We start from the raw sequence: 24,405 nt of genomic DNA on the forward strand, positions 1-24,405 counted from the left end.
AAATACAAAAAAGTAGCCATAAATTCATACATTTTAAAATAAATATTTGTACAAATAGTTGATCTGAATGAAATAAATTCATCATTTCCACTTCCACTTTGAATAGGAACAACAGTTCTTTTACCAAAACTGTTTCGCAATTTCCATTTTGCCTCTTTTTGTAGAACTGTATCTCACTCTGTTTGACCTTTCGGAGTTTTACATATAACAGTATTCAGTGCATTTTGTTTCTTGAAACCTTGAGTGGGATTAAAGCCAGTTAAACACACGTCGATTTTTCGACGTCCTTTTCTTGGTTGTCCTTATAAATTGTATTAGATTAAACAGATGGTGTCAAGCAGATGACGTTTGTCAAATTCCGTTCAATCTGGTAGAATTCATAAGGACGGCAAAATATCGTACGTTCAAAAATCGATGACTGTTTGTAACTGCTGCGCAACTGGAATTTGTAATGGTGGAATCACTTCACATTCCATTAGTAGACATCTCTCCTTTACAAGGATCTACTTCTAAAAATCAGTCAACTTCAGAAGAACAGGACTGGAATTGGAGCAATGAAATTATTACTGGGCCAATTACATTGAATTTCAACGTCGTCTGAAAATTTACCGGGCACAAGAGGTACGCGTACGTCTTTGTCATATTATATTCCTTTTCTGACTTCCTAGGATCTCTTTTTATCGCCTATCTCCACAGGTCTTCTCCCATTCCCTCTACTTCTATTCTTTCCTCCTTCTCCCCTTCCTCCCGTCACCTATTCTATTCTCCTTGCATCTTACACCTTGAACGCCTTTTCAGCTGCTGTAAAAACTGCCTGCGTCTGACGTGGCTATGAATTTTCTTTCTTCACATCCAGCCTTTCTCTTGAATTTCACGCAGCGTACGATGTCATTACTTCCAGTCCACTTATTTCTCTTGCCCCATAAATTTCAATCATGGGCCAGATTACATCCTCTTACTCTAAATTAACGACATTCCAAAGATATTCTTCGGAAACTATACTAGTTGAACTATGCCTCTCCTGCCTGAAAATGGGTATACTTGATTCCATTACATGAAGAGACCTTATAAGAAAATTTTAATTGAATTAGTCTCCTCCATAATCAAACTTGAGCATATATTTTTAAAATTTTCATCTTGATTCCATAACATCAATTCCCACAATTATATGTGATTATCATGTCAAATTAAGAAATTGTCCGCCATGGCAATACTATGGTAATAAATTGTCCGCAATGTTCTCAAGGTTGAGTGGTAGAGAATATTTCAAAGTCTCAACTCTGCTTAATAAAGAGTGTTTCCATTCATGGCTGAATCAGACTGACCTCAAATTAAGTAACTATTGAACTACAATTTTGGACATTATCATAATCATCTTCACTTCAAGAATTGGGGTTCCGGTACCCATCTCTTCCTCGTCCTTCCTACATCTTTTTCTGGGGGTTTGTAATATTGAGCTTCCAGAGGATGGCATCCCATTCAAAGTTTCTTCTATTTTGTGTTATTTTATCACATAAAGGTGTAACAGATATAACACTTGGTATTGGATCCACTCTTACACTTAGTAAGAACGTATGCTCTTCCAATATTCAAAGAACTAGAAATAAAAAGTAAAATTTTGTAATTAATCGTATTTAATTTGTATTTTTGGGTGTCAATGTTCTTTCTCACCACATGACACAGTTTCTCAATTCAGTTTCTTTGGTATTTTATGAAATCGTGGGTGTTGACGGGCTTTCATTCATAATCGACATAATGTCGTAATAATAAATAATAAAAGGTGATTCATCATTTGAAATTTTTCAATCAAGCTTAAAATTAAAAAGACTATAAACTCTCATAAGACAGAAAATGGAAAGATCCAATCAAATTATAGAGAATATTTTTATCAAAAGCACCGGATGTTGTATATCATCATGTAAATAGCTTCTTCATTATTATTGCTACCAAGACAAAAGCCCTCTTATTACTTTTAATGCGTTCTCAACCTCAAAAATGTTATTGTTAACCGCCTTACTTCAATTTTGTTATTATCGAAAACATGTTTTCTCTTATAAATGTCTTGTTCATATTATCGATGTCTTGTTGCGCATCGTACTGTGAAGGCACTCCAAGTAAAATGGAACGAAGCATGGCCATCCAATAAATCGCTCAAAGCTTCAGATCACAGCGCACACATATAGCTCCTTCCTTGTTTCGCACAGTGCACTTACATAGCTCCTTCCTTGTCTCGTCTGCATGATTCGCTTCGTCTGATAGACAGCTGCTACTGTCTTGCTCCTTGCTCCTAGAGCACCTTGATCCATTGCATCGGTCCAGAATATTATTACTGCACGGATAAACACTTCTGAGAAGAATCATGTTTGGGTTCAGTATTGGAAGGTGGAGTTTTTCACTAAACATTTCGCGAAAGGTTAGAATCATAACGAGTTACACAATGTCCAAATCAATCTCACTGTTACTGCAGTTGCATTACAATTGAACAAGAACTTAACTTCTCAGATCCTTGATCCTTGGAATCATACTCGAAAATTAGAACGCAAAATAACCAGTGAAGAATTATTTCCATGATCATTTTACGTATATCGCGATTAAAATTGTTCCGCTTGACAGTGAAACATTCTTCACTTATTAATCAAGTTGAAGTCTCAACTGCATTTAATTTGATCAGACTATTGGCGAAATCAATATTCCTCATAAATAATAACTCCTTTCTATCAAATACAGAGTCCGATTAACATGGGGAATTTGTGGTTGGTGATCGGTAGTGGGAGATAATGCATACCAATGCAACCCAGCTAACGTGTGGAGTTGGGTGTGGGCTTAGAAGGCAGTTTATGTTGCTTTTGAAAGCGCTATCCTCTCTGAAATTGAATTTAATGAAAACATCATTTATTAGACAGAGTTAAGATTATAGAGTTCTCTCCACCAATCAACCTTGACATTACAAAATATACTGAACGTTGTATTTTTTATCACTCTTTACAAGCGTTCTCTAGTAGAGAATTTAATGTCCAGGAGATCGAAGATAAGGCTCTCTCACTCAGTCAACCCGCAAACAGAGTTTTCCGAAAGAATAAACAGATCATCGATTTTGTAGCTCGAAAGAAATATTGTATAGCTAATGACAAGAATCACGAGAAGCTGAGCATGCTTCTGAAACACTTTATAGACGAAATAGCTATTATAAGTTGAATAAGAAGGATGAGTATGAGCTAAGAATTGCAGTTTTAATTCTGTGTTCGTGAGACAAAGCAACTAGGTGGATTCTCAGAGAAGAATATAATTGACCGAAGCAAAGCTGTCTTACTTTCGTTTCGATCGGCTTTTGTCTGTTTGTTTGTACCCCAGTTACAGTCGCAGTTATTGTCCGATTTGGATGAAATTTGGTATGCAAGTTCTTTGAAACAGGCGCAGAAACGTATGTTTAACGATTTTTTGTAAGACCTCCGGTTTTTTGTAATATTTAAAAAACCGTAGAATAACCTCAAAAGTTACTTTTTCGTATCTTTGAAGATACAGCACAATAATTATTGTATTGTATGCATTTTTTGTGTCGCTCTACAGTGTCAAGTATTTTGTTTTCCTCTTGGTATAAGATCGGAAATCGATTTGTGAGCATTAACATTCTGCATAGGCATAACAAGCCATAACATTGAATCCACTTTTCATGAAAAACATAATTTTTAGAAAAGTTGTAATATATGTTTATATTGTGAATATGGAGACGATATAAAGGTACCTCCTTGATAAGTCCGGTGTCCCTGCAAACAGTGTCTCTAGCACTTTCAATGAAAAACATAATAGATGACATGGCTAAATCTTCACAATATAATGTACTTACTGGCCCTTCTCATTAGATTGAGAGTTCTATTCATGAGCGAGGTCTACTGTTCGCAGAACTACTAGTATATAAACAGTTTATACATTCTATAAATACTCAAATGAGTTCAATAGTACGGTGAGAACCTATAAGCTAGTTACAAACGCATTCATTTTCCAACATTCGATTCTTTTCTGTCCTTATGAAACCAACATGATCAAACGGATCTTGGCAAACACACGAACACATCTGTTTGCCAAGTTATGCCTAATAGAATATAATTTATAAAAATTGCAAAAAATCGATGTGTGTGTTAGTCTAGTTATATACACGCATCAATTTTTGGACTTGAGATTTTTCACGTTCCTTATAAATTCTATTGAATTGAACGTAACTTGACAAACATGATGTGATCATGTGTTTGTCAAGTTCCATTCAATCTGTTAGAATTTTTAAGGACGGAAAAAATCGTACGTCGAAGAATCGATGTTTGTGTAACTGGCTAAAGATAAACTTATGAAGGCCTACAGTATTATAAGAGAGTTACAAAGAAACGCATTACAAGCAATACAAGAGAGACGCTAAGTTTTGCGTGATTACTCACGTGAGAGGATCAGCCTTGAGTTGAGGTGCGGATGTGATGAGGTAAGGCGAATATGTGAGCAGTGCCACTATTGCCAGAATGGCTAGCACTGCTTTGGCCCTGGTCACAGTGCAGACGGCCTGTCGCTGCAGAGGGTAGAGCACCACTATGAAGCGCTCCACTGTAAACGCCACCACCAGCCATACGCTCACGAAACTGCATACCTGTCAACAAAAGATACCTCAACAAAATGCTCAGCTTGAATAAAATAGTATAAGAATAATCTGTGTATAACAAAACATGAATAACAGTTTTTACGGTCTGCTTCAAATGACGAATCCATTCATCAACTGGTTCTTGCGATATCTATCGACCGTATCCGGTAATAAATACACTGAAGGTATTTCAGTGTACACACACATCGATTTTGGTCGTTCGATAAAAGGTCGTTCGAATTTTTATCGTACGACCAAAACTTGAAGTAGATTTCAGACACATCGATTTTATAACGACTTTGATCGTGATCGTGCATTTTTAATGATTCGCATCACCTGTTTGCCATCTTTTTGCTATGTGGTAGTGAAGCCGATGGAAAGCTGAACGTTCAAACAAAATCATCTTTTCAAACACATCGATTTTGGTCGTACGATAAAAAATCGAACGTTCAGTTTTCTATAGTGACGCAATGGAATGAATGGGTGATTACAAACACGTCGATCAACGATTTTTATCGTACGGACGTCGTGTAGCAGCCGTCTCTAGCCTCGACTATATACGACTGCCGTGTAGTGGTCGTGAATACAGTGGTACATATGATCAAAGCGGCAACTTCATACCCATCGGATTTCATTCGAACGTCCAGCTCCCACATTTTGCGTTATCACCGTCATCAGAGAAGGAATTTTCGAGGTTATACAGAGTGTTTCAAAAATTACTACAACTTTGATAATTCATAACAAATTATTCAAAAAAGATAAAGAACTGTTTACAGTGTTGTTTTGAAGGAAAAAACTTTCCATTTTTAATAGCTAGATAGTGCTGAATTGCCTCATAACAAGTGCGTTTTATTTATATTTTGTGGTATCGTGGTTTCTAAAGCTGCGTTCACACCAAAGTTATTAACAAAATGTTAATAGCTTAATCCTTATAGATTCTATTAGATTGAACGGAACTTGACAAACACATATGTTTATTATGTGTATGATAAGTTATATTCAATCTAATTGAATCTATAAGGATTAAGTTATTAACATTTTGTTAATAACTTTGGAGTAAACCCAGCTTTAGAATTCGAAATTTTGACTACGCAACATTTGGTTTCTACTATATTCATCTGTATATAAGAAAGCGAAATAGAACTCACTCACTCATCAACATAACTAAGATTCAAAACCATGAAGTTCAAAGATGAGAGGTATGTTCAGTTGGCCCTCTATGGGAGTACTAAGGACAAATTTCAGAAGATATCCCAAAGCTACAACCAAAGTAGGCGATATTACATTATTACAGTGTTTTATATATTTTTTGAGAAAAAAAGAATATATAATGTTCATATTTAGTAAAAAAATTCAGATTTGGTATGAAACTGTTTTAGAAAGACTTCGAGATAATGCCAAAGATACGCATAAATCTGAGGTATTTTAGTGTTTTTCAGCGAGTCTCCTAAATTTGTCTGCGTTTACTTAACCGAGAACAAATGATCAGAAAATGGTCAAATTTAGGAATAGGTGTAAAAATTTAAACTTCCGGAGGAATTTGAAGTAACGTCAAACATAAGCCCACAATCTACGTTTTCCAGCGTTTCTTGCCTTTTTCGAGAGTAGGCTGAAAGAAAACATTCAAGTTACGTACAGTGGTTCAGCTAGGTTCATAAGATTTTGTGATGAGAGAACTCCAATATTTCGTCAAAGATACGTCAAAAATTCTCGTTTTTAATCATCTTTCTGTTATTTCTCTCCTTTTTCAATAATTCATGTCTTTTTATTCTTCAAAAAGTATATTTACAAATTAATAGTGTTACGATAATTTAATGGATATAACCCCTGCGTGGATGATTCGTCTGTGTGCAGAGAGGAGTCGAAATAAATCAGATAGTGAAATATAATGGTTTGAATGAAATAAATTGTGATAACTACTTGAAGATAGCTTAGGAATCAGAGTTGAATATGACCAAAACAATATATATACATGTTTCCAGTATGGTATTTTTTTAAATCTTTTTCACCGATCATGTATTAGATTCTAGGCCTACACTGTGACGTTGCAATATCGTAGGCCGGTGCCTTGTATTAGAGGTGGCTATGCCGTACGATAAAAATCGTTGATCGATGTGTTTGTAATCACCCATTTATTTCATTGCGCTACCATTGGAATTTGGTCGTTCGATTTTTTATGTTACGACCAAAATCGATGTGTGTGTAGCTAGCCTTATACTATCAGAAGAAAGTAGGCGGGGTTTTTAGGTGTGTTGTTCGGAAGTCGGAGGCGTGGTTCTAATCTCAATTTTTTTCATGATTGGTCTGTCGTTCTCAATCTTCGTAGTGTTCAATTATTCAACCTCCCAAATCTATTAATGTACAATTCAATCGAGCATGCTACCTTCATTCCTCTCTCATTATCTTACATTATCTTGTATTTCTTCCAATTATCCCTTAACTTCCGACCCTGAATTACAGATTAAATAAGTCTGAAGAATTTCATTTCTTCAAGGCTCATTTCATTGAGCCTTCGCTCAATCTATTTCAATTTTCTAAATATTTCTCTTTCTACGCGTCCTTTTCTTCCTCCACTTCAATTATTCGATAATATTTTGAAAGCCACATTTTGAGGGTTTTCACTTCATTGATGCGCCATTCTGTCAATTCCATCAAAGCAGAATGGATTGTCCGGAATTCTGCGAAATCAGACAGCACTCTCACAATATCGTTTTAAATTCTTGGAATTTTCATTTCATGACTCTTCCTACTGAATGCGATGCGATTATAACTGTTATCCTCTGTGATAGTCTTATTTTCAAAGTCCCTTTGAGCTAGCCTGGAAATAAAGATACAAACGCAAGATCCATTGTTATCAACTGGTAGTGAAAGGTAGCTTTTAACGTCAGGATTGGACGTTTATTCAATTTCGAAATTAATTTTATACTCTAGGGTTTTCCTGTTGAGCTTTGATGGATGGGATCATTTGTTTTTGTCTTGTGTTATATGAAAGATGTCAATTCAGCAGTTTCATCCCCTGAGTATGAAGTATCAATGAATTTATTGCTTCTTCTTTGCATATCCACCTGTCAAAGTTGAAGATACTGTACAGCATTCAGTTTCCTTCCACTGAATACTCTCTTTTCAAATTTGAACATTCCTTAAGTGCACTTGGAACATGATAGGAATTCATTATTATCAGTTGATATTCAAATTAGATCGACGGGTGTAGTAATATATTACCTTATCGACAAGAGGGAGCAATTTATATTGGAAATTATAGCACTTATAGCACGAAATACATCTCTCATCATTTATTTCATAAGTCTCGCAACTTGAATATATAAACTTGCCAACTACCATATCCGTGACACGTATTTTCATTCAAATGGAGCGATATTCTATAATCGATATTGAAAACTAGTTTTTCACACAGTTTACACAAATTCTACATAGAAGAATAATTTGTATCATTCCTGTATCGATATTATTCTCAAGACACGAACGTTGCAGGAAATGTGCAGTGAAAAGTGAATACATTGAAATTGTAACATACTATTAAAGTTATGAATCCTGCAATTTTTTCTCGTTTATCTTTGATGATTATTACTTTGAAGGAAGAATATTGTAATTGTTGTCATTTAGTTTGTTCACATACCTGATATGTGGTTTGGGTTTGCGAAGGATACTATCCATTTTCCTTTTGTAAATTGGTTTACAGTGTAAGAAAACACAAGTACAGTATCATACCGAGTAAATTTAGCACTGTGTCTTTCGGAGAAGACGATAAGCCGACGGTCCCTACCTAAAAAGTAGTCGTCATCTCTCATCATCATCCCTCACTCATTAGCCACGCACAAGCCTAATAGCTTATGTGGGCATCACCCTCAGTATTATTATTACTATACCGGATCAAAAATTTCAATGAAAACCAATTTTTTCATTGCTGATCGCAGCAACGCTGGAAGTAGGTATTTCAGATGCATATCGATAGTGTTAATATAACAGCCAGTAATCAATCAAGAAGTTCATACAGTAATCGATTCTCAAATTATCAAACTATTAACCTATAGTTTATTAGTTCTTTGAAGGCTTTAAAGCTGAACAGTCGATCAAGGCTAATATCAAAACGTAGATGAGGCTGAACCGTGATCTCATAGAAAAAATCGTCAATTGGATGACTTCCTGGAACATTAGTACTGCACACGTAAACAAGAATCTTCGCTTCCCTCACGTAATAGAATACTATTTCTTGTTCCAACTCCTCAGGAGAATTGGTCTGAAAGCTTCGAAAATTACTTCTCCCACATAAGAGTGAACTTCTTACCTTGAACCTATCTATTTTTCCAATAATCCCAATATTTTATTCAGTTCGCTCTAAATTGTTATTCTACTAAGCTTAAAACTGAAATATTCACATTATTTTTTGTGATTAGTGGGATCCAAAATTATTCGAATTTGGTTATTTGAGTTTTGTTCTTCTGAAACGAGCCATCCACTATCTGACCGGTGTTCATATAATTTTCTATTGATATTAACACCTCTAGTGGGATCTTTTACCACTCCACTCCGACTGGTTTTCCACGAGTTAGTCGAACATCCCCAATCACGTTCCAACTCGACTCTGACTAGGTGACTGACCTTGGGATGTCGTATGTGTTGACTTCTAGTTAATCCAAATCATCCGGCTAGACATCCAAAGTTCGACCCAACATTAACAACCACAATCACGGTCCAACGTCGAATCCAACATTGAATGTCGGACCACAAGTTAAACTAGACATCGGATAGTGAATGGCCCTTAGGAGTTTTCTTGAAAAGGAATTTTCTTATTGAATAGAATCTGGTTGAATCTTTGTTGAATAAATAATTTGAATTTGTAGTGGACAAACTCAGATTGGAATAAATTTAATTAATATAACTCTTTCAAAAGTCAATCAATTGGAGATTTTCTATGACAGTTCATTCAGTTTTCCGATTTGCAGTTTGTGAACTTTGAGAACTTCAACAACAGCAGTTATGAAATATGCTTGTATATTGCGATCTTGTTTGTAAGAATTTAAGAAATGTTTGTTCGAGTAACTAAATTGTGAGTATTCACAATAGTCCATTCAAGGAAAGGTTATAGAGAGAAAAGTAGGGAAGACAATTTTTGACCCCGCTGTTCTGTTTGAGGTAGTAAGGAGATAACCATTTCAAATCTGCCCACCCCCACCCACTGTCCTAAGGGGGTGGGGGGTGGTTCAAAGGTACCATTTTTTGGTTTCTCGCATATAACTCGGAAACTATGTATCTTGATAACTTGACATATAACAAATTGAAGCTTACATAATTTCCAACAATATTCATCCCACAACTTTCTCTATATCTCCTCCAGTTTTCGAGATATCCGCTCTTGAAGGTGTGACATTTTTGAAAAAACACGTTTGCCTCCAATTTTGTTTTCTCAAATTTTCCCTCCTTTTGAGCATTCATTGCCTGGACTACAAGAAGAATATCGGCTAGTATGTTTGTTCTTTGTAAAAAACCTGTAAGTTTCATTCTTTTCAACTTATTTCAGCTCTTTACTGTACATCTACTCTATTGTATCGAATTCCAAAATATATCGCTTTTTGAGTTGGAGAAATGACTGTGGGTAACCGATCAAAGAGCTCACTCAATCAAAACGTTGTACCGTATTCAAGTAAATGATCGGAGATCAGTCTCCGGTTCGGAAATTGTTAGTGGCAAAGCGCCAACAACAGGAAGGCATTTTTGGAAAGATTGCTGTCACTTTTTCTTCTTGTTAAACCATTTGTTTTTCATGCAACAATAATCTTCTTATTTTCTTCTGTACGAGTAAGTTCCGGGAAGATTTAGTAGCTTAGACATATTTGAATACTATTCATATTCCTTCTCAGCAAAGAAGATGAATTTCATATACCTATTTAATCTGGTACGTATCTTGTACATTGGGAGCTAAATTCTCATTTCTCGATTATCCGCCAAGTAAAGGCGTGTATTAAGTAGCAGTATAATACAGTAGATGAATCCAGTGTTCAATATGTCGACTCTACTTGATGTATGTAATTTTGTAACATATATTACACTTATAGAGTCTATAAAATTCAATCATCATTAAAATACTTCAATTTGTTCATCCAAATCATGATATCACATTCACATAACAGTGACATTATTAATCAGTTTTGATTTCAGCTTGCTAGTATTACAATTTACAAAGTAATAAATCAAATGAGTGTCCTTCATTTGAGTTTTGTCAAACTTTTGCCATGTTTTACTTAAAAATATATGAAATTTGTTACAGCGTCCATTAGAAAGACATCAGCATTTTGCAAAACTCTACAATAGAGTATTATTGTATTAAATAAATTTAAATATACACGTTGTACTTAGCCAAAAGGTCTATTTTCCTTAGGCGAAACCACACCCTGATAATAATTTTAATTATTAATTTATTCTTTTTTCTGAATCATAACTTTGTATTAACTTATTTTGCCTATTTAACTAGTGCAGTTTATGACCCTTTCCAAGGGCTATTATCTATTTTATTTTGTTCAATCAAAGAGTACAGAATTTTTACATAATATTCATAATTTAAAGATTCAAATCCGCTATCAAATACAAATACAAATTGTTTTTATTCTGATTCAAAAATCAAATACATACAAAATTTCAAATACATCAAACATCAAAAATGGAAATAAAATACAAAGTGCACTGAAGAAATTGTATAAAATATAATTTATGTAATAAGGCTTTCTACGTGTATGATGTATTATGAAAAAAAACAAAGCTTTTTTGAAACAGAATATTTCTAGCTTGCTGTAAGCATAAAATGCTTAACGCGTGCAAGCAGGAGTGCTTATACTATAATTGAATAAAATCAGAAAGAAGAAAAAAAAATTTTTTTGGGCAAGAAAAAAATGAAAACACACACTCACACATTCACTCACCTCTCATACATTTCCAGTTTGGGCTTAATTACTTTTTGATATGATTTTCAACAACTATAATAATTATTATGTCGAAAACTAAGAAAGAATAAAAAACATGTGTTCTAAACAATCAGGCAAGATATTTCTAAGCCATTTAAGAATGTAATATTTGAACATTTTCCTATTATCAATTCTCTTTGCCTCAAAAGGTAATTATTGAAAAATTTCGGACCTAGAAATACAAACGATTTCTGGAAACAAGTGGTATATGACCTGGGAAGCCTTAGCAGATCAGAAGTGACTCTCCTAGTTTGATAATTTGTTCTCTCCCTGAAAAGTGCCTGACCACTGTTTCCAGACATTACAAAGAATAGGTATAAAACTTTGAAAACATATATGTATCTTAGAGGCAAGCATTTTATATCTTGAAAAAGGGGAAAGGCATGTTCATATCTTCCTGATTTTTTAACAGCTCTGACAATAGATTTTTGTAAGGTTATAAGTGGTCTCAAGTGGGTAATGTAAGTAGAGCCCCAACAACTTATTCCATAATTCAGTTTAGAGTCAACAAGAGCAAAGTATAACTGTCTAAGAATGGTGGTTGGAAGAATCTTATTTAGAAAATAGAATTTTCTCAGGATATGTAAAAGATAATTTTTAACATAACGTATGTGTAGAGACCAGGTAAGCTTCTCATCTACTGTAACACCTAAATATTTGATGGAGTCAATTTGCGTGACAACTTGACAGTTACAATTATTCCGCAAACAATCAACGTGGAACTTCAAACCAGATGGTAAATTCCAGCTTGACGACAGTGTGAACAGAATATACTTGGTCTTTGACAGGTTAAGAGACAGATTATTGTGTTTGAACCACAACAACAACCTATCAACATCAGTCTGCATCACACTCTCCAAGTCCAAACCATCCAACCCACAATATGCAAAAGCAGTGTCATCTGCGAATGACACTGGCACACCATTGTAGTTACATGAGAAAAGGTCATTTATGAATACAAGAAATAGGATTGGCCCAAGGACCGATCCTTGTGGTACACCACAATCTACTACCTGGACCTCACTCTTCACACCTCCTATGACAACATATTGCACCCTTTCTTTCAAATAGGATGAAAACCACATATGTGCAACACCTCTGATACCAGCATTATATAGTTTGTCCAGCAGAATTGTGTGGCTTACTGTGTCGAATGCCTTTTTTATATCCAGGAATAATCCTGCAACACAGTTCGCTGGTCTGGAGTTAATGCCAGAATATATAGCTGTCATGAAAGTATGAAGAGCCATCTCCGTATTCATCAACTCACGAAAACCAAATTGGTTTTTATAAAAAAAGTTACATGAGTTGAGAAAATCAAGAATCCTTTTTCTCATTACCTTTTCTAACAGCTTAGAAAAAATGAAAGTAAGGATATAGGTCGATAGTTAGTTAATTCTGATCTAGAGCCAGATTTGAATATGGGTACTACCTTGGCCAATTTCATCCTGGAAGGAAATATACCTGTAGAAAGACTGCAATTGAATATATCTACCAGAATTGGGACTACAGACATAGCAACTGACTTCAATAGTCCAGAAGATATGTCATCGTCCCCTGGAGCTTTACGGATTTTAATTCCTTTATGTACATCAACATTTCATTGAAAGTGACAGGCTCAATGAATATAGATCTTTGACAAGTGGTTTTTGTAAAATTTTCATTATAACTCTCTACATCACTGACAACTAAATTACCTGATGAGGCTGCAATATCTTTAGAAATATTTACAAAAAAATTATTAAAAAGGTTTGACAGAGTTTGATGGTCACTGACAATCTCACTCCCGTGCTCAATTTTTAGTTCATCGAGACTTCCTTTTTTTGGTCTCCCACACAGCTTATTCAGAACTACCCATTTTTGACGTGGAGCTAATAAATTTATTGTGGCGTAGTACTTTTCTTTTTCGATTTTGATCCAGGTCTTTATTTTTTTAGAAAAAGTTTTAAATTCATTTTTTCCATTTTTATTTTCGGGATTCCTTTTTACTTTTTTGAATAGCTTATCACGGGAGTGAATTGCTGTGCATAAACCATTTGTCATCCATGGTTTAAGCTTTTTTACTTTTACTGATTCAGTTGATGTAATTTCAATTTTATTTTTGGAACATTCAATATAATTTGCAAATGTCTCAAGAAAATTGTTGAACTTATAATCAACATTATTATTAAATAATACGTCACTCCAATCATGAGACATCAGCATGTTATTAAGACTATGAAAATCTATTTTAAATTTATTACTATTTGAATTATCGTTATATCTTACGGTATTTGATCGGAGAGTCAGGGACACAGCTCTATGATCACCTATTAAGGTTTCAATTACTGCGCCCCTAACAAAATTTGTGAAGGTCCGCGATCTAATAAAGACATGGTCAATTAGAGTTGCCGTTGTTTCAGTTACTCTGGTAGGTATGTTGATTACTGGTTCAAAGCCATAACAACTGAGAATTTCTAAGTAGCTGTCAACTTTATTATCATCATTGATAAGAATATTGATATTGACGTCTCCTATCAAGACAGTATCGCAGGTTGTTGAACGAGCTACAACTGAGTCAAGACTTGAAAGAAATCTATCACAGTCAAAGCCATGCCATCGATAAAGACAAATCAGATTGAAATTGTAATTTGATAAGGCGCACTGTAGATACAGTACATCCGCACCGCTCAATTCACAGTCGGTCAAATTACAACTGAAATCAACTAGTTTGCTGGAATAATAACTACAATACCAGTGGCTCTAGTAAAAGTAGAAATATGTGAATAAAATTCATATCCTTCAATAAAATAATGCGATACCTGATCATCTGTATCCAACCACACTTCAGATAACACAACTATTGCAGGCCTTACATTCCAACAGCTCAAATAAGTTACAAATTTATCAAAATTACTGCTTATGCCTTGTATGTTTTGATGAAGAATTGTCAAATTATTACTTTGTGGAATATGAGAGAGATTAACTTCATCAATACTATTCAATAGCACACAGTTATCTTCTTCATTATTCATCATGAGTGAAATATGTGTACTCGTATTTTAGAGAATTGGTGGAAAATCTGGTAAAAAAGCTAAATTCAAAAACCCTCATTGGAAAACTCACACACACACTCACGCACACACCAAGAAAAAAAATAAACATAAAAACAATATATTCCTCAAACCTGTGTGATGGAACCTACCATTTAGAATAAGGAATAAAGAGATTCGATTTATATAGTCGTTAACTAATATTTCAAATGATAAGGTTTCATTAATTGTTTAGATTAATCTTAACATGGCTTATACAACTCATTAATCAGTTCAAATAAGCAAATTAAATTTAGAATACGTCACTTGAACCTGGGCTCTTCAGAAAATAAAAACGCATTCTTATGGATTAATTTCAAAGTAAATTAGGCTACCTATATAAGTATTCTCCACATAATTTGATATTAAGTGAATACTCGCACAAAACAATCATTAATCGATACCAAATATGAATGCCAAAAAATAAAATAAATATAGTGAATAGAATGAATAAAAACTTTTTCAGCTTTTTCTGCTCTTTATATGATAGAAATTATATCGTAATTGAAGTTTAAAGTTATTTAACATGAAACAAAAACATGAATAATGTCCTGAACTTAATGGCATTGAGAAAAAAAAATGTTCATCATCATTACACTTCCAGGAACTGAGTTGTAACCAAAAGTTAATTTTGAATGATCTGATGATAAAGTCAATAGAAGTAAAAATAATAGTTACAACACTTTAAGCTTTTGTGACTTCGTATTAGAGTTAATTTCAGTTCCGCTTTTGACCTGCCTCACTCCTGGATGAAATTTTTTAGTGAGGATTCACGCACTATTTGTTTAGCCGGAGACGCCGCATCCTTTCTCACAAATATTTTTCCACTCTTTACCCAGACGTAAGTATCATTCAATATTCATTCTGTATCGATTAAAAATCATAATTTGTAGAATCTGTTCATTAATTTATTCAATATTTGCTGTAAAAGTGTATCTCTCAGAATATATCCATATTACCGTTTCGTTAAACTGGGTTTACTTCATTATACCTCCAAATTCGTTCTTTCTCGACTGACACATATTGATCGTGCAGGACACATCCTGTTTTGCAATAGTCAGACATTATCGAGTATAGTATCTATTATAAGACTATTATTTCTTCTGGGGGTAAATGGTGGTCGATTTTCTTACCAAATAATAAATCTTTTTATTGGGAATATCCCGCAGAATCAAATAATAAATCGACTCCCACTAGCCTACCACACCGAGGTGAAGTGAATCCTGCATTATCAGCCGATCAATGTCGCAAGGAAAGGTAATAGATCGTATAGACAACATTAGAATTAAACTCGGTACTCGAAATATTTACTATTTTGGTTCAGCATTTTGCCTTCATATAACCTATAGTACTTATCAGAGACCTGGTTCGCATGGATTTGCTATTCTGTCTGTTGTTTCATGCGGTCTAATATCTTTCCCAACTACGGCACAATTATTGGATTCTGAATATATTAGTCATCATTTGGAGAAAAAGTTCACTCCTAAATTACTATCTCTGTCTGATCCTAGTGACAGCATAATTCATACTCAGCAGATTCAAATTGAACTGCATTTTATTATCAAATTGGATTTAATTCCATCTCACTATAATATAACCACCTACAGTGTTAAGTTAGAAATTCAGATCCCTTATTTCGGCTACCTTTGTAGACCGCCAAACCCTCTAGTGAGCAAATTAAATTTTTCAATCTGTTTCAGTCGCACACCAGTCATTCTACTTAGATACTCTGAATTAAATGATACCGATAGCCCTGTTAAACAAAGGCTGGTCAACCTAACCTACAACTACATACCGTTAAATTATAACCTCAATTACTGTAACTGTTCAATTATTTTATTTAATCCAACCATTTTAATTATCAACTCCCTTTTTACTGTACATTCACCCCCCTCCACGGAGCAAAATAGGCTGCAATATTTGCCAACACAAGGTAAGACCTATTATACGAAGAAACCGTACTCATGGTTGAACGATTCCAATCTTAGTTCATTGTCTTATGATTCAAATTGTATATTTCCGTGTCCCCCCCATGGAGTAAGATTATGACACGTGTCCTCCCCATGGAGCGGATCTATGACAACCCCTAGTGGGATCTTTTACCCCTCCACTCCGACTGGTTTTCCACGAGTTAGTCCGACGTCCCCAATCACGTTCCAACTCGACTAGGCGGCTGACCTTGGGATGTCTTATGTGTTAACCTCTAGTTGATCCAAATCATCCGGCTAGACATCCAAAGTTCGACCCAACATTTACAACCATAATCACGGTCCAACGTCGAATCCAACATTGAATGTTGGACCACAAGTTAAACAAGACATCGTATAGTGAATGGCCCTTAGGAGTTTTCTTGAAAAGGAATTTTCTTGTTGAATAGAATCGTTGTTCAATAAATAATTTGAATTTGTAGTGGACCAACTCAGGTTGGAATAAATTCAATTAATATAACTCTTTCAAAAGTCAATCAATTGGAGATAAATTTTCTACAACAGTTCACTCAGTTTTCCGATTTGCAGTTGATGAACTTTGAGAACGTCAACAACAGCAATGAAAATATGCTTGTATATTGCGATCTTGTTTGTAAGCATGTAAGAAATGTTGTTCGAGTAACTAAATCGTGAGTATTCACAATAGTCCATTCAAGGAAAGGTTATAGAGAGAAAAGTTGGGAAGACAATTTTTGACCCCGCTGTTCTGTTTGGGGTAGTAAGGAGGTAAACATTTCAAAATCCCCACCCCTACCCACTGTTCTAAGGGGGTGGGGGCAGCGGTGCCCAGCCCCCCCAAGGCCAATGGCGCATGCCCCCCCCCAATTCAAGTGTAATGCCCCCCCCCAATCCATGTGTAATGACCCCCCCCCCAAAGTACCCCAACTCTCAACTCTTTAGTTTTTAACATTAGTCAGTGTATGACAATAAAATTCACATCTTAAGGTGCTTACAGATATACGCGCCGCGAACATGAGCAATTCACTTTTAATCAGCTGATGCCAAGCTTTTTATATCTGTATATTACCGTTTCTGTAAAAATACAGATATAATCAGCTGATTAAAAGTGAATTGCTCATGTTCGCGGCGCGTATATCTGTACGCACCTCTACATTCTAATCTTCCAAAGGACATTATTTACCTTTGGTCTTGAGAGGAATTCTTTCTGTTTTCATAATATTGTAAAAATATATACCATCTTTTCTTATCTCTTTAAAATAGAAATAAAGTATCTTTTTGATATTATTTTTGAGACTAGCAGTGCACCCGTTCTTGTTCGGGAGGACTAGAAAGAACTTCATTACATCAGGAAAAACTACATGACACATATTTTAATAGGATATCAAAAGATAAGTAAGGGAGGCTTTGCTTTTTAAGTGTTAAGGTTATTTATAAAAAGTTGAATAATAATATCATTGATAATTATTTATTGCAAAAGAATATTGCATAGCAATCTTGGTAAACATTCATACAAATTTGGAACGATTTTATTCATACAATATATATGTCGGCAAGTTTAGGTATTCTAAATCCTATACTATTAAACGAGCAATTTCTGTTTAGATGTTTTGATGTTTAAATTTTTATATGTTTATATGTTTGTATTTCACCGGATCTCGAAAACGGCTCTAACGATTCTCACAAAATTCAGAACATAGTAGGTTTATAATATGAAAATTCGATTACACTAGGTCTCATCCCTGGGGAAACTCGCTGAAGGACATTAAAAGAATTTATTCATCCTTGGAAAAACAGCTGATAATTTCGGCGTCTGTTGATGACGTAAGTGAGTGAGCGAGTGCATGTGTGTGGGACTGAGAAAAAATTATGACTCAGCTGTTGAACTTTTGTACATAATTCAATCAGGTACTTAGTGACAGTTGTACAAAAGCCGGTTAAATTTTAATCCTGATTAATTCCAGTAGAACCAATCGGATAAGCTATCTTTTTGAGATTGTCTTCTGTGATTTGGTTCACGTGACATGAATCAGGATTAAAATTTAACATGCTTTTGTGAGAGAAATTTTTGAATTCCTCTGCGAATTAATCTCACAATCCACTGTGATTAGATAGAACCTTTCTGTATGAACTATGAATATTTATTATAATTTCTTCTTTCGTAATAATTATTATATACTTTTGTAGGTACTCTAGAGCGGAGCTCGGTGCCCCGATATTTATCATGAATTGGAATAGGTTGTCATTGATGTTGTGTTGTTGGTAGTATTTACTTTTTAACATTACAGGAGTAAATAACACAAGTCGAACAAAATGTATCTTTAAATGGTTTGGTTTTTGGAATAAAGATATCATCTGAACATCCGATCTTTGCTCGTTATTTATTCATTGATAAACAGATTTATTTCATTGATAATCATTTCTTTAAAATGATTGGGGAAGTACTAACAGACACAGCCCAAAATTGTTACTTACCCGAATTTTGATTTATTCACTACGAAAAATATATTTCGTCTGTGATTTATTCACAGACGAAATCATCATCTGTTTTTCCAAGGATGAATTATCCTCTTCATGTCCTTCAGAGAGTTTTCTCAGGGATGAGACCTAGTGCAATCGAATTTTGATATCATAAACCTACTATATTCCGAATTTCGTGAAAATCGTTAGAGCCGTTTCCAAGATCCGTTGAACATAAATAACCAGATAGCCAGATAACCAGATATAGAAATAGAAAAATATAAACAGATATACATAAATTGCTCGCTATTATAATAGGATAACAACTTATAGTCCAGTCAAATAGTCGTTTTTCAGGAAACAGCCCCGAAATAATTTTTTTCGATGGTTCTATATATATTTTGGGGCGCTGAATTCTAATCTGAAATTGCTGACACACCAGAAGGCGACTTCACCCCAAAATTTTCGATTTTTTCAAGTTTTCCATTTAATCTCGAGAACCTTGAATTTTTCGAGAAAAAGCATTCTCTATATAATATTAAAGATAATAAATTTCCAATGAATTGAGTGGTCGCGCAGGACTACTTTTTGGATTTTATATCTGAAGTGTTCCACAAGATACGCAACTTTGAATGTTCGAGAAATTTGTGATATTTTCCCCATTCTCACAGTCTCGCATATGCAACGTTGCGTATCTTGTGGAACACTTCAGATGCAAAATCCAAAAAGTGGTCGAGGTTGTGATGAATTTTCTCCTCTTTTCACTCCCATGAAATATACTTCTGTTTTCAATACCGTTCAAAAGTCATTTTTCTTGCGATTTTACTGTTAAGAGTCTCTAAAATGAGTACAATGCATGATAGAAACTTGCGATTGGTGTTAAATGAGAGAAAATTCCATGCTCTATAAGCTGAGTTACCCTAAATTGATCTTGCATTACTCTTTATATCGAAAAACTGTCGAAACTGTGAAAATGAGAAAAATATCGCATATTTCTTGCAACAGCAAGGAAACTCAAACACAGGACCATTAAAAATTAAAATGAAGCAAAGGAAATCAGAATAATAGTGGATGATGAAGTTATAATTTATTTTTGTCAAAGATCCACCTTCAAACTCATAGGCTTAAAATTACTAAAATTCCTGCATACAAAATATTATCAATTGTGCTTATGCTTTATATTGAGTTACACTTAGCAAAATATAACATTGTAAAGGTGGGAAAAATTAACTACATTAGGATATCACTATTAATACCTTGATTTTTTAATCATAATTCAAAATGTTGACATAAAATATACAAAAAATCATGCCCCCCCCCAAAAATGTTGATGGCGCAAATTGCGCCATGCCCTCCCCTTGTGGGCACCCCTGGGTGGGGGTGGTTCAAAGGTACCATTTTTTTGGTTTCTCGCATATAACTCGAAAACTATGTATCTTAATAACTTGACATATAACAAATTGAAGCTTACATAATTTCCAACAATATTCATCCCACAACTTTCTCTATATATCTTCTCCAGTTTTCGAGATATCCGCTCTTGAAGGTGTGACATTTTTGAAAAAAACACGTTTCCTCCAATTTTGTTTTCTAAAATTTTCCCTCTATACCCTCTTTCATTCATTGCCTGGACTACAAGAAGAATATCGGCTAGTATTTTTGTTCTTTGTAAAAATCCTGTAAGTTTCATTCTTTTAAACTTATTTCAGCTCTTTACTGTACATCTACTCTCTTGTATCGAATTTCAAAATATATCGCTTTTTGAGTTGGAGAAATGATTGTGGGTAACAGATCAAAGAGCTCACTCAATCAAAACTTAGTACCGTATTCAAGTAAATGATCGGAGATCAGTCTCCGGTTCGGAAATTGTTGGTGGCAAAGCGCCAACAACAGGAAGGCATTTTTGGAAAGATTGCTGTCACTTTTTCTTCACTGTTTCTTCTTGTAAAACCATTTGTTTTTCATGCAACAATAATCTTCTTATTTTCTTCTGTACGATTAAGTTCTAGGAAGATTTAGTAGCTTAGACATATTTGAATACTATTCATATTTCTTCTCAGCACAGAAGATGAATTTCATATACCTATTTCATCTGGTACGTATCGTGTATGTTGGGAGCTAAATTCACATTTCTCGATTATCTGCCAAGTATAGGCGTGTATTCAGTAGCAGTATATTACAGTAGATGGATCCAGTGTTCAATATTTCGAATCTACTTGATGTATGTAATTTTGTAACATATATTACACTTATAGAGTCTATAAAATTCAATCAACATTAAAATTCTTCAATTTGTTCATCCAAATCATGATATCACATTCACATAACAGTGACATTATTAATCAGTTTTGATTTCAGCTTGCTAGTATTACAATTTACAAAGTAATAAATCAAATGAGTGTCCTTCATTTGAATTTTGTCAAACTTTTGACATTCTTTACTTAAAAATATGTGAAATTTGTTACAGCGTCCATTAGAAAGACATCAGCATTTTGCAAAACTCTACAATAGAGTATTATTGGAATATTAACTTCAAGACCTTTCCTTTCACCGATACCCTCACGTTTTTAGAATTAGAATTCAAATTTAACTGAAAAACACTGAAATTGGCAATAAATGTGTAATTTCCCGTGTTTTTCTCGTCCTACCTGAACACCAAATATCTTTCGGGAAATCTTATCGTATAAGTTGTTCAAGTAGATGAATCAACAAGCCTAGCTTGCTTGGGTATTTGTATCTTTCTCTACACATGAAACCCTTTTTTCATTCTTCATTTTCACTTGTTTATAAGCTCGAAAAAGTATCACGAAGGAAGGATGGAAAGCTATGGAAGCATAGGAAGCTATGGAAAAGTATCAAGACATCACACACAACAAAACTGTAATGTCCAAGAGATAACTTTTTACATTGCTCTCTCACTCTCTCTCTCTCTCTCTCTCTCTCTCTCTCTCTCTCTCTCTCTCTCTCTCTCTCTGGAAAACAAAGAGACCTGATGCTCTTTCCTTCACAAATCACTCCCACTACCTAAAGGCCGGTCCAGACGCTCCATTTTGCACAACGTTTTAAATCCGCGCAGTTTTAAGACGGAATGAAACCGTTGCAATTTTGAGCATCCAGACGGTACAGTCTTGACGGTGCAGTCTTGTATTTTCCGCTCAGTTTTGTGTGATATCGCCATGGAGGAGGTTCTCCTGTGGTCAATTTTCGCCTGCTGTATTGTAAAAAAAAAAGATTGGAACACATCAGAGGAACCGTTCGTTCAAAATGGTCACGGAAATGGCTTTTAAAAAGGCGGGACTTTTCCCATATAAGATTATTGCGTGAATTACATGACGATCCTTATGATTGGCGAAACTACTTGAGAATGGACATGGACACATTATATTTACTTATTGGAATTAAGTTAGTGCCATGGTCGGATGGTTAGAGAAAACTGAGGAACAAAACGGATTGGAAACGGAGTAAGTGTCCACACGCAATGACATGTCTGTGCAGGTCACGGTTTTCAGAGCTCACGAGCTCAGTTATCGCTGCAACTGTGCAGTCCTCCCGACGGACTCAAAACTGCGCAGTTTTCCGGTCCACACGCAATGTTTTGTCTGCAACGTCTTGAACTGCGGAGACAAAACGTTGTGCAAAACGGAGCGTCTGGACCGGCCTTAACATCATTCTCCCTACTTTTGTGTGAGCATACAGTTGTGCAATCGGTTTCCTCTCTTCATGTTAAAAGAAATATCTCTCGGACCTAGGATCCCATGTAAACAAGTAGTTCTGTGAACAGTAGACCTCACGCAGTATTCTCATCCACAAGTTAGTACCTGATTGAAACTATAGACCTTATGGAAATACATCAATAGACTGGCTTCTCCACACATCTGTGTAATCACTTGTCAGCTGATTTATGATGAATAAATCTATAGTCTGATTTCTACTCCAATATTGGCGTATGAAGGAGGCTCCTTTTTCCTATTATATTATCCTTGAAATGCAAAATTTCCAAAAACCTTTTATATACGTCGACGCGCAATTAAAAAGACATCAGTATTTTGCAAAACTCTACAATAGAGTATTATTGGAATATTAACTTCAAGACCTTTCCTTTCACCGATACCCTCACGTTTTTAGAATTAGAATTCAAATTTAACTGAAAAACACTGAAATTGGCAATAAATGTGTAATTTTCCGTGTTTTTCTCGTCCTACCTGAACACCAAATATCTTTCGGGAAATCTTATCGTATAAGTTGTTCAAGTAGATGAATCAACAAGCCTAGCTTGCTTGGGTATTTGTATCTTTCTCTACACATGAAACCCTTTTTTCATTCTTCATTTTCACTTGTTTATAAGCTCGAAAAAGTATCACGAAGGAAGGATGGAAAGCTATGGAAGCATAGGAAGCTATGGAAAAGTATCAAGATATCACACACAACAAAACTGTAATGTCCAAGAGATAACTTTTTACATTGCTCTCTCACTCTCTCTCTCTCTTTCTCTCTCTCTCTCTCTCTCTCTCTCTATGGAAAACAGAGAGACCCGATGTTCTTTCCTTCACAAATCACTCCCACTACCTAAAGGCCGGTCCAGACGCTCCATTTTGCACAACGTTTTAAATCCGCGCAGTTTTAAGACGGAATGAAACCGTTGCAATTTTGAGCATCCAGACGGTACAGTCTTGACGGTGCAGTCTTGTATTTTCCGCTCAGTTTTGTGTGATATCGCCATGGAGGAGGTTCTCCTGTGGTCAATTTTCGCCTGCTGTATTGTAAAAAAAAAAGATTGGAACACATCAGAGGAACCGTTCGTTCAAAATGGTCACGGAAATGGCTTTTAAAAAGGCGGGACTTTTCCCATATAAGATTATTGCGTGAATTACATGACGATCCTTATGATTGGCGAAACTACTTGAGAATGGACATGGACACATTATATTTACTTATTGGAATTAAGTTAGTGCCATGGTCGGATGGTTAGAGAAAACTGAGGAACAAAACGGATTGGAAAACGGAGTAAGTGTCCACACGCAATGACATGTCTGTGCAGGTCACGGTTTTCAGAGCTCACGAGCTCAGTTATCGCTGCAACTGTGCAGTCCTCCCGACGGACTCAAAACTGCGCAGTTTTCCGGTCCACACGCAATGTTTTGTCTGCAACGTCTTGAACTGCGGAGACAAAACGTTGTGCAAAACGGAGCGTCTGGACCGGCCTTAACATCATTCTCCCTACTTTTGTGTGAGCATACAGTGTGCAATCGGTTTCCTCTCTTCATGTTAAAAGAAATATCTCTCGGACCTAGGATCCTATGTAAACAAGTAGTTCTGTGAACAGTAGACCT

General features: G+C 35.1%; 2 protein-coding genes across 2 annotated transcripts in view; one reads left to right on the top strand and one right to left on the bottom strand.

The window, feature by feature from the left end:
- Positions 1 to 24,405, top strand: part of LOC111048856 (protein furry) — a 329,691-nt gene that overhangs the window by 144,645 nt on the left and 160,641 nt on the right. The gene's annotated exons all lie outside the window — the stretch shown is intronic.
- The window catches only part of LOC111048663 (thyrotropin-releasing hormone receptor), a 214,382-nt gene that overhangs the window by 106,005 nt on the left and 83,972 nt on the right, over positions 1 to 24,405 (bottom strand). Inside the window, exon 3 of the mRNA XM_039430315.1 lies at positions 4,428 to 4,630. Coding sequence (XP_039286249.1) covers positions 4,428 to 4,630 — 203 coding nt within the window. The remainder of the gene's footprint in view (positions 1 to 4,427; positions 4,631 to 24,405) is intronic.

Source organism: Nilaparvata lugens, chromosome 6 (genome assembly GCF_014356525.2).
Source record: "Nilaparvata lugens isolate BPH chromosome 6, ASM1435652v1, whole genome shotgun sequence".
In the NCBI taxonomy this organism is placed as follows: Eukaryota; Metazoa; Arthropoda; class Insecta; order Hemiptera; family Delphacidae; genus Nilaparvata; species Nilaparvata lugens.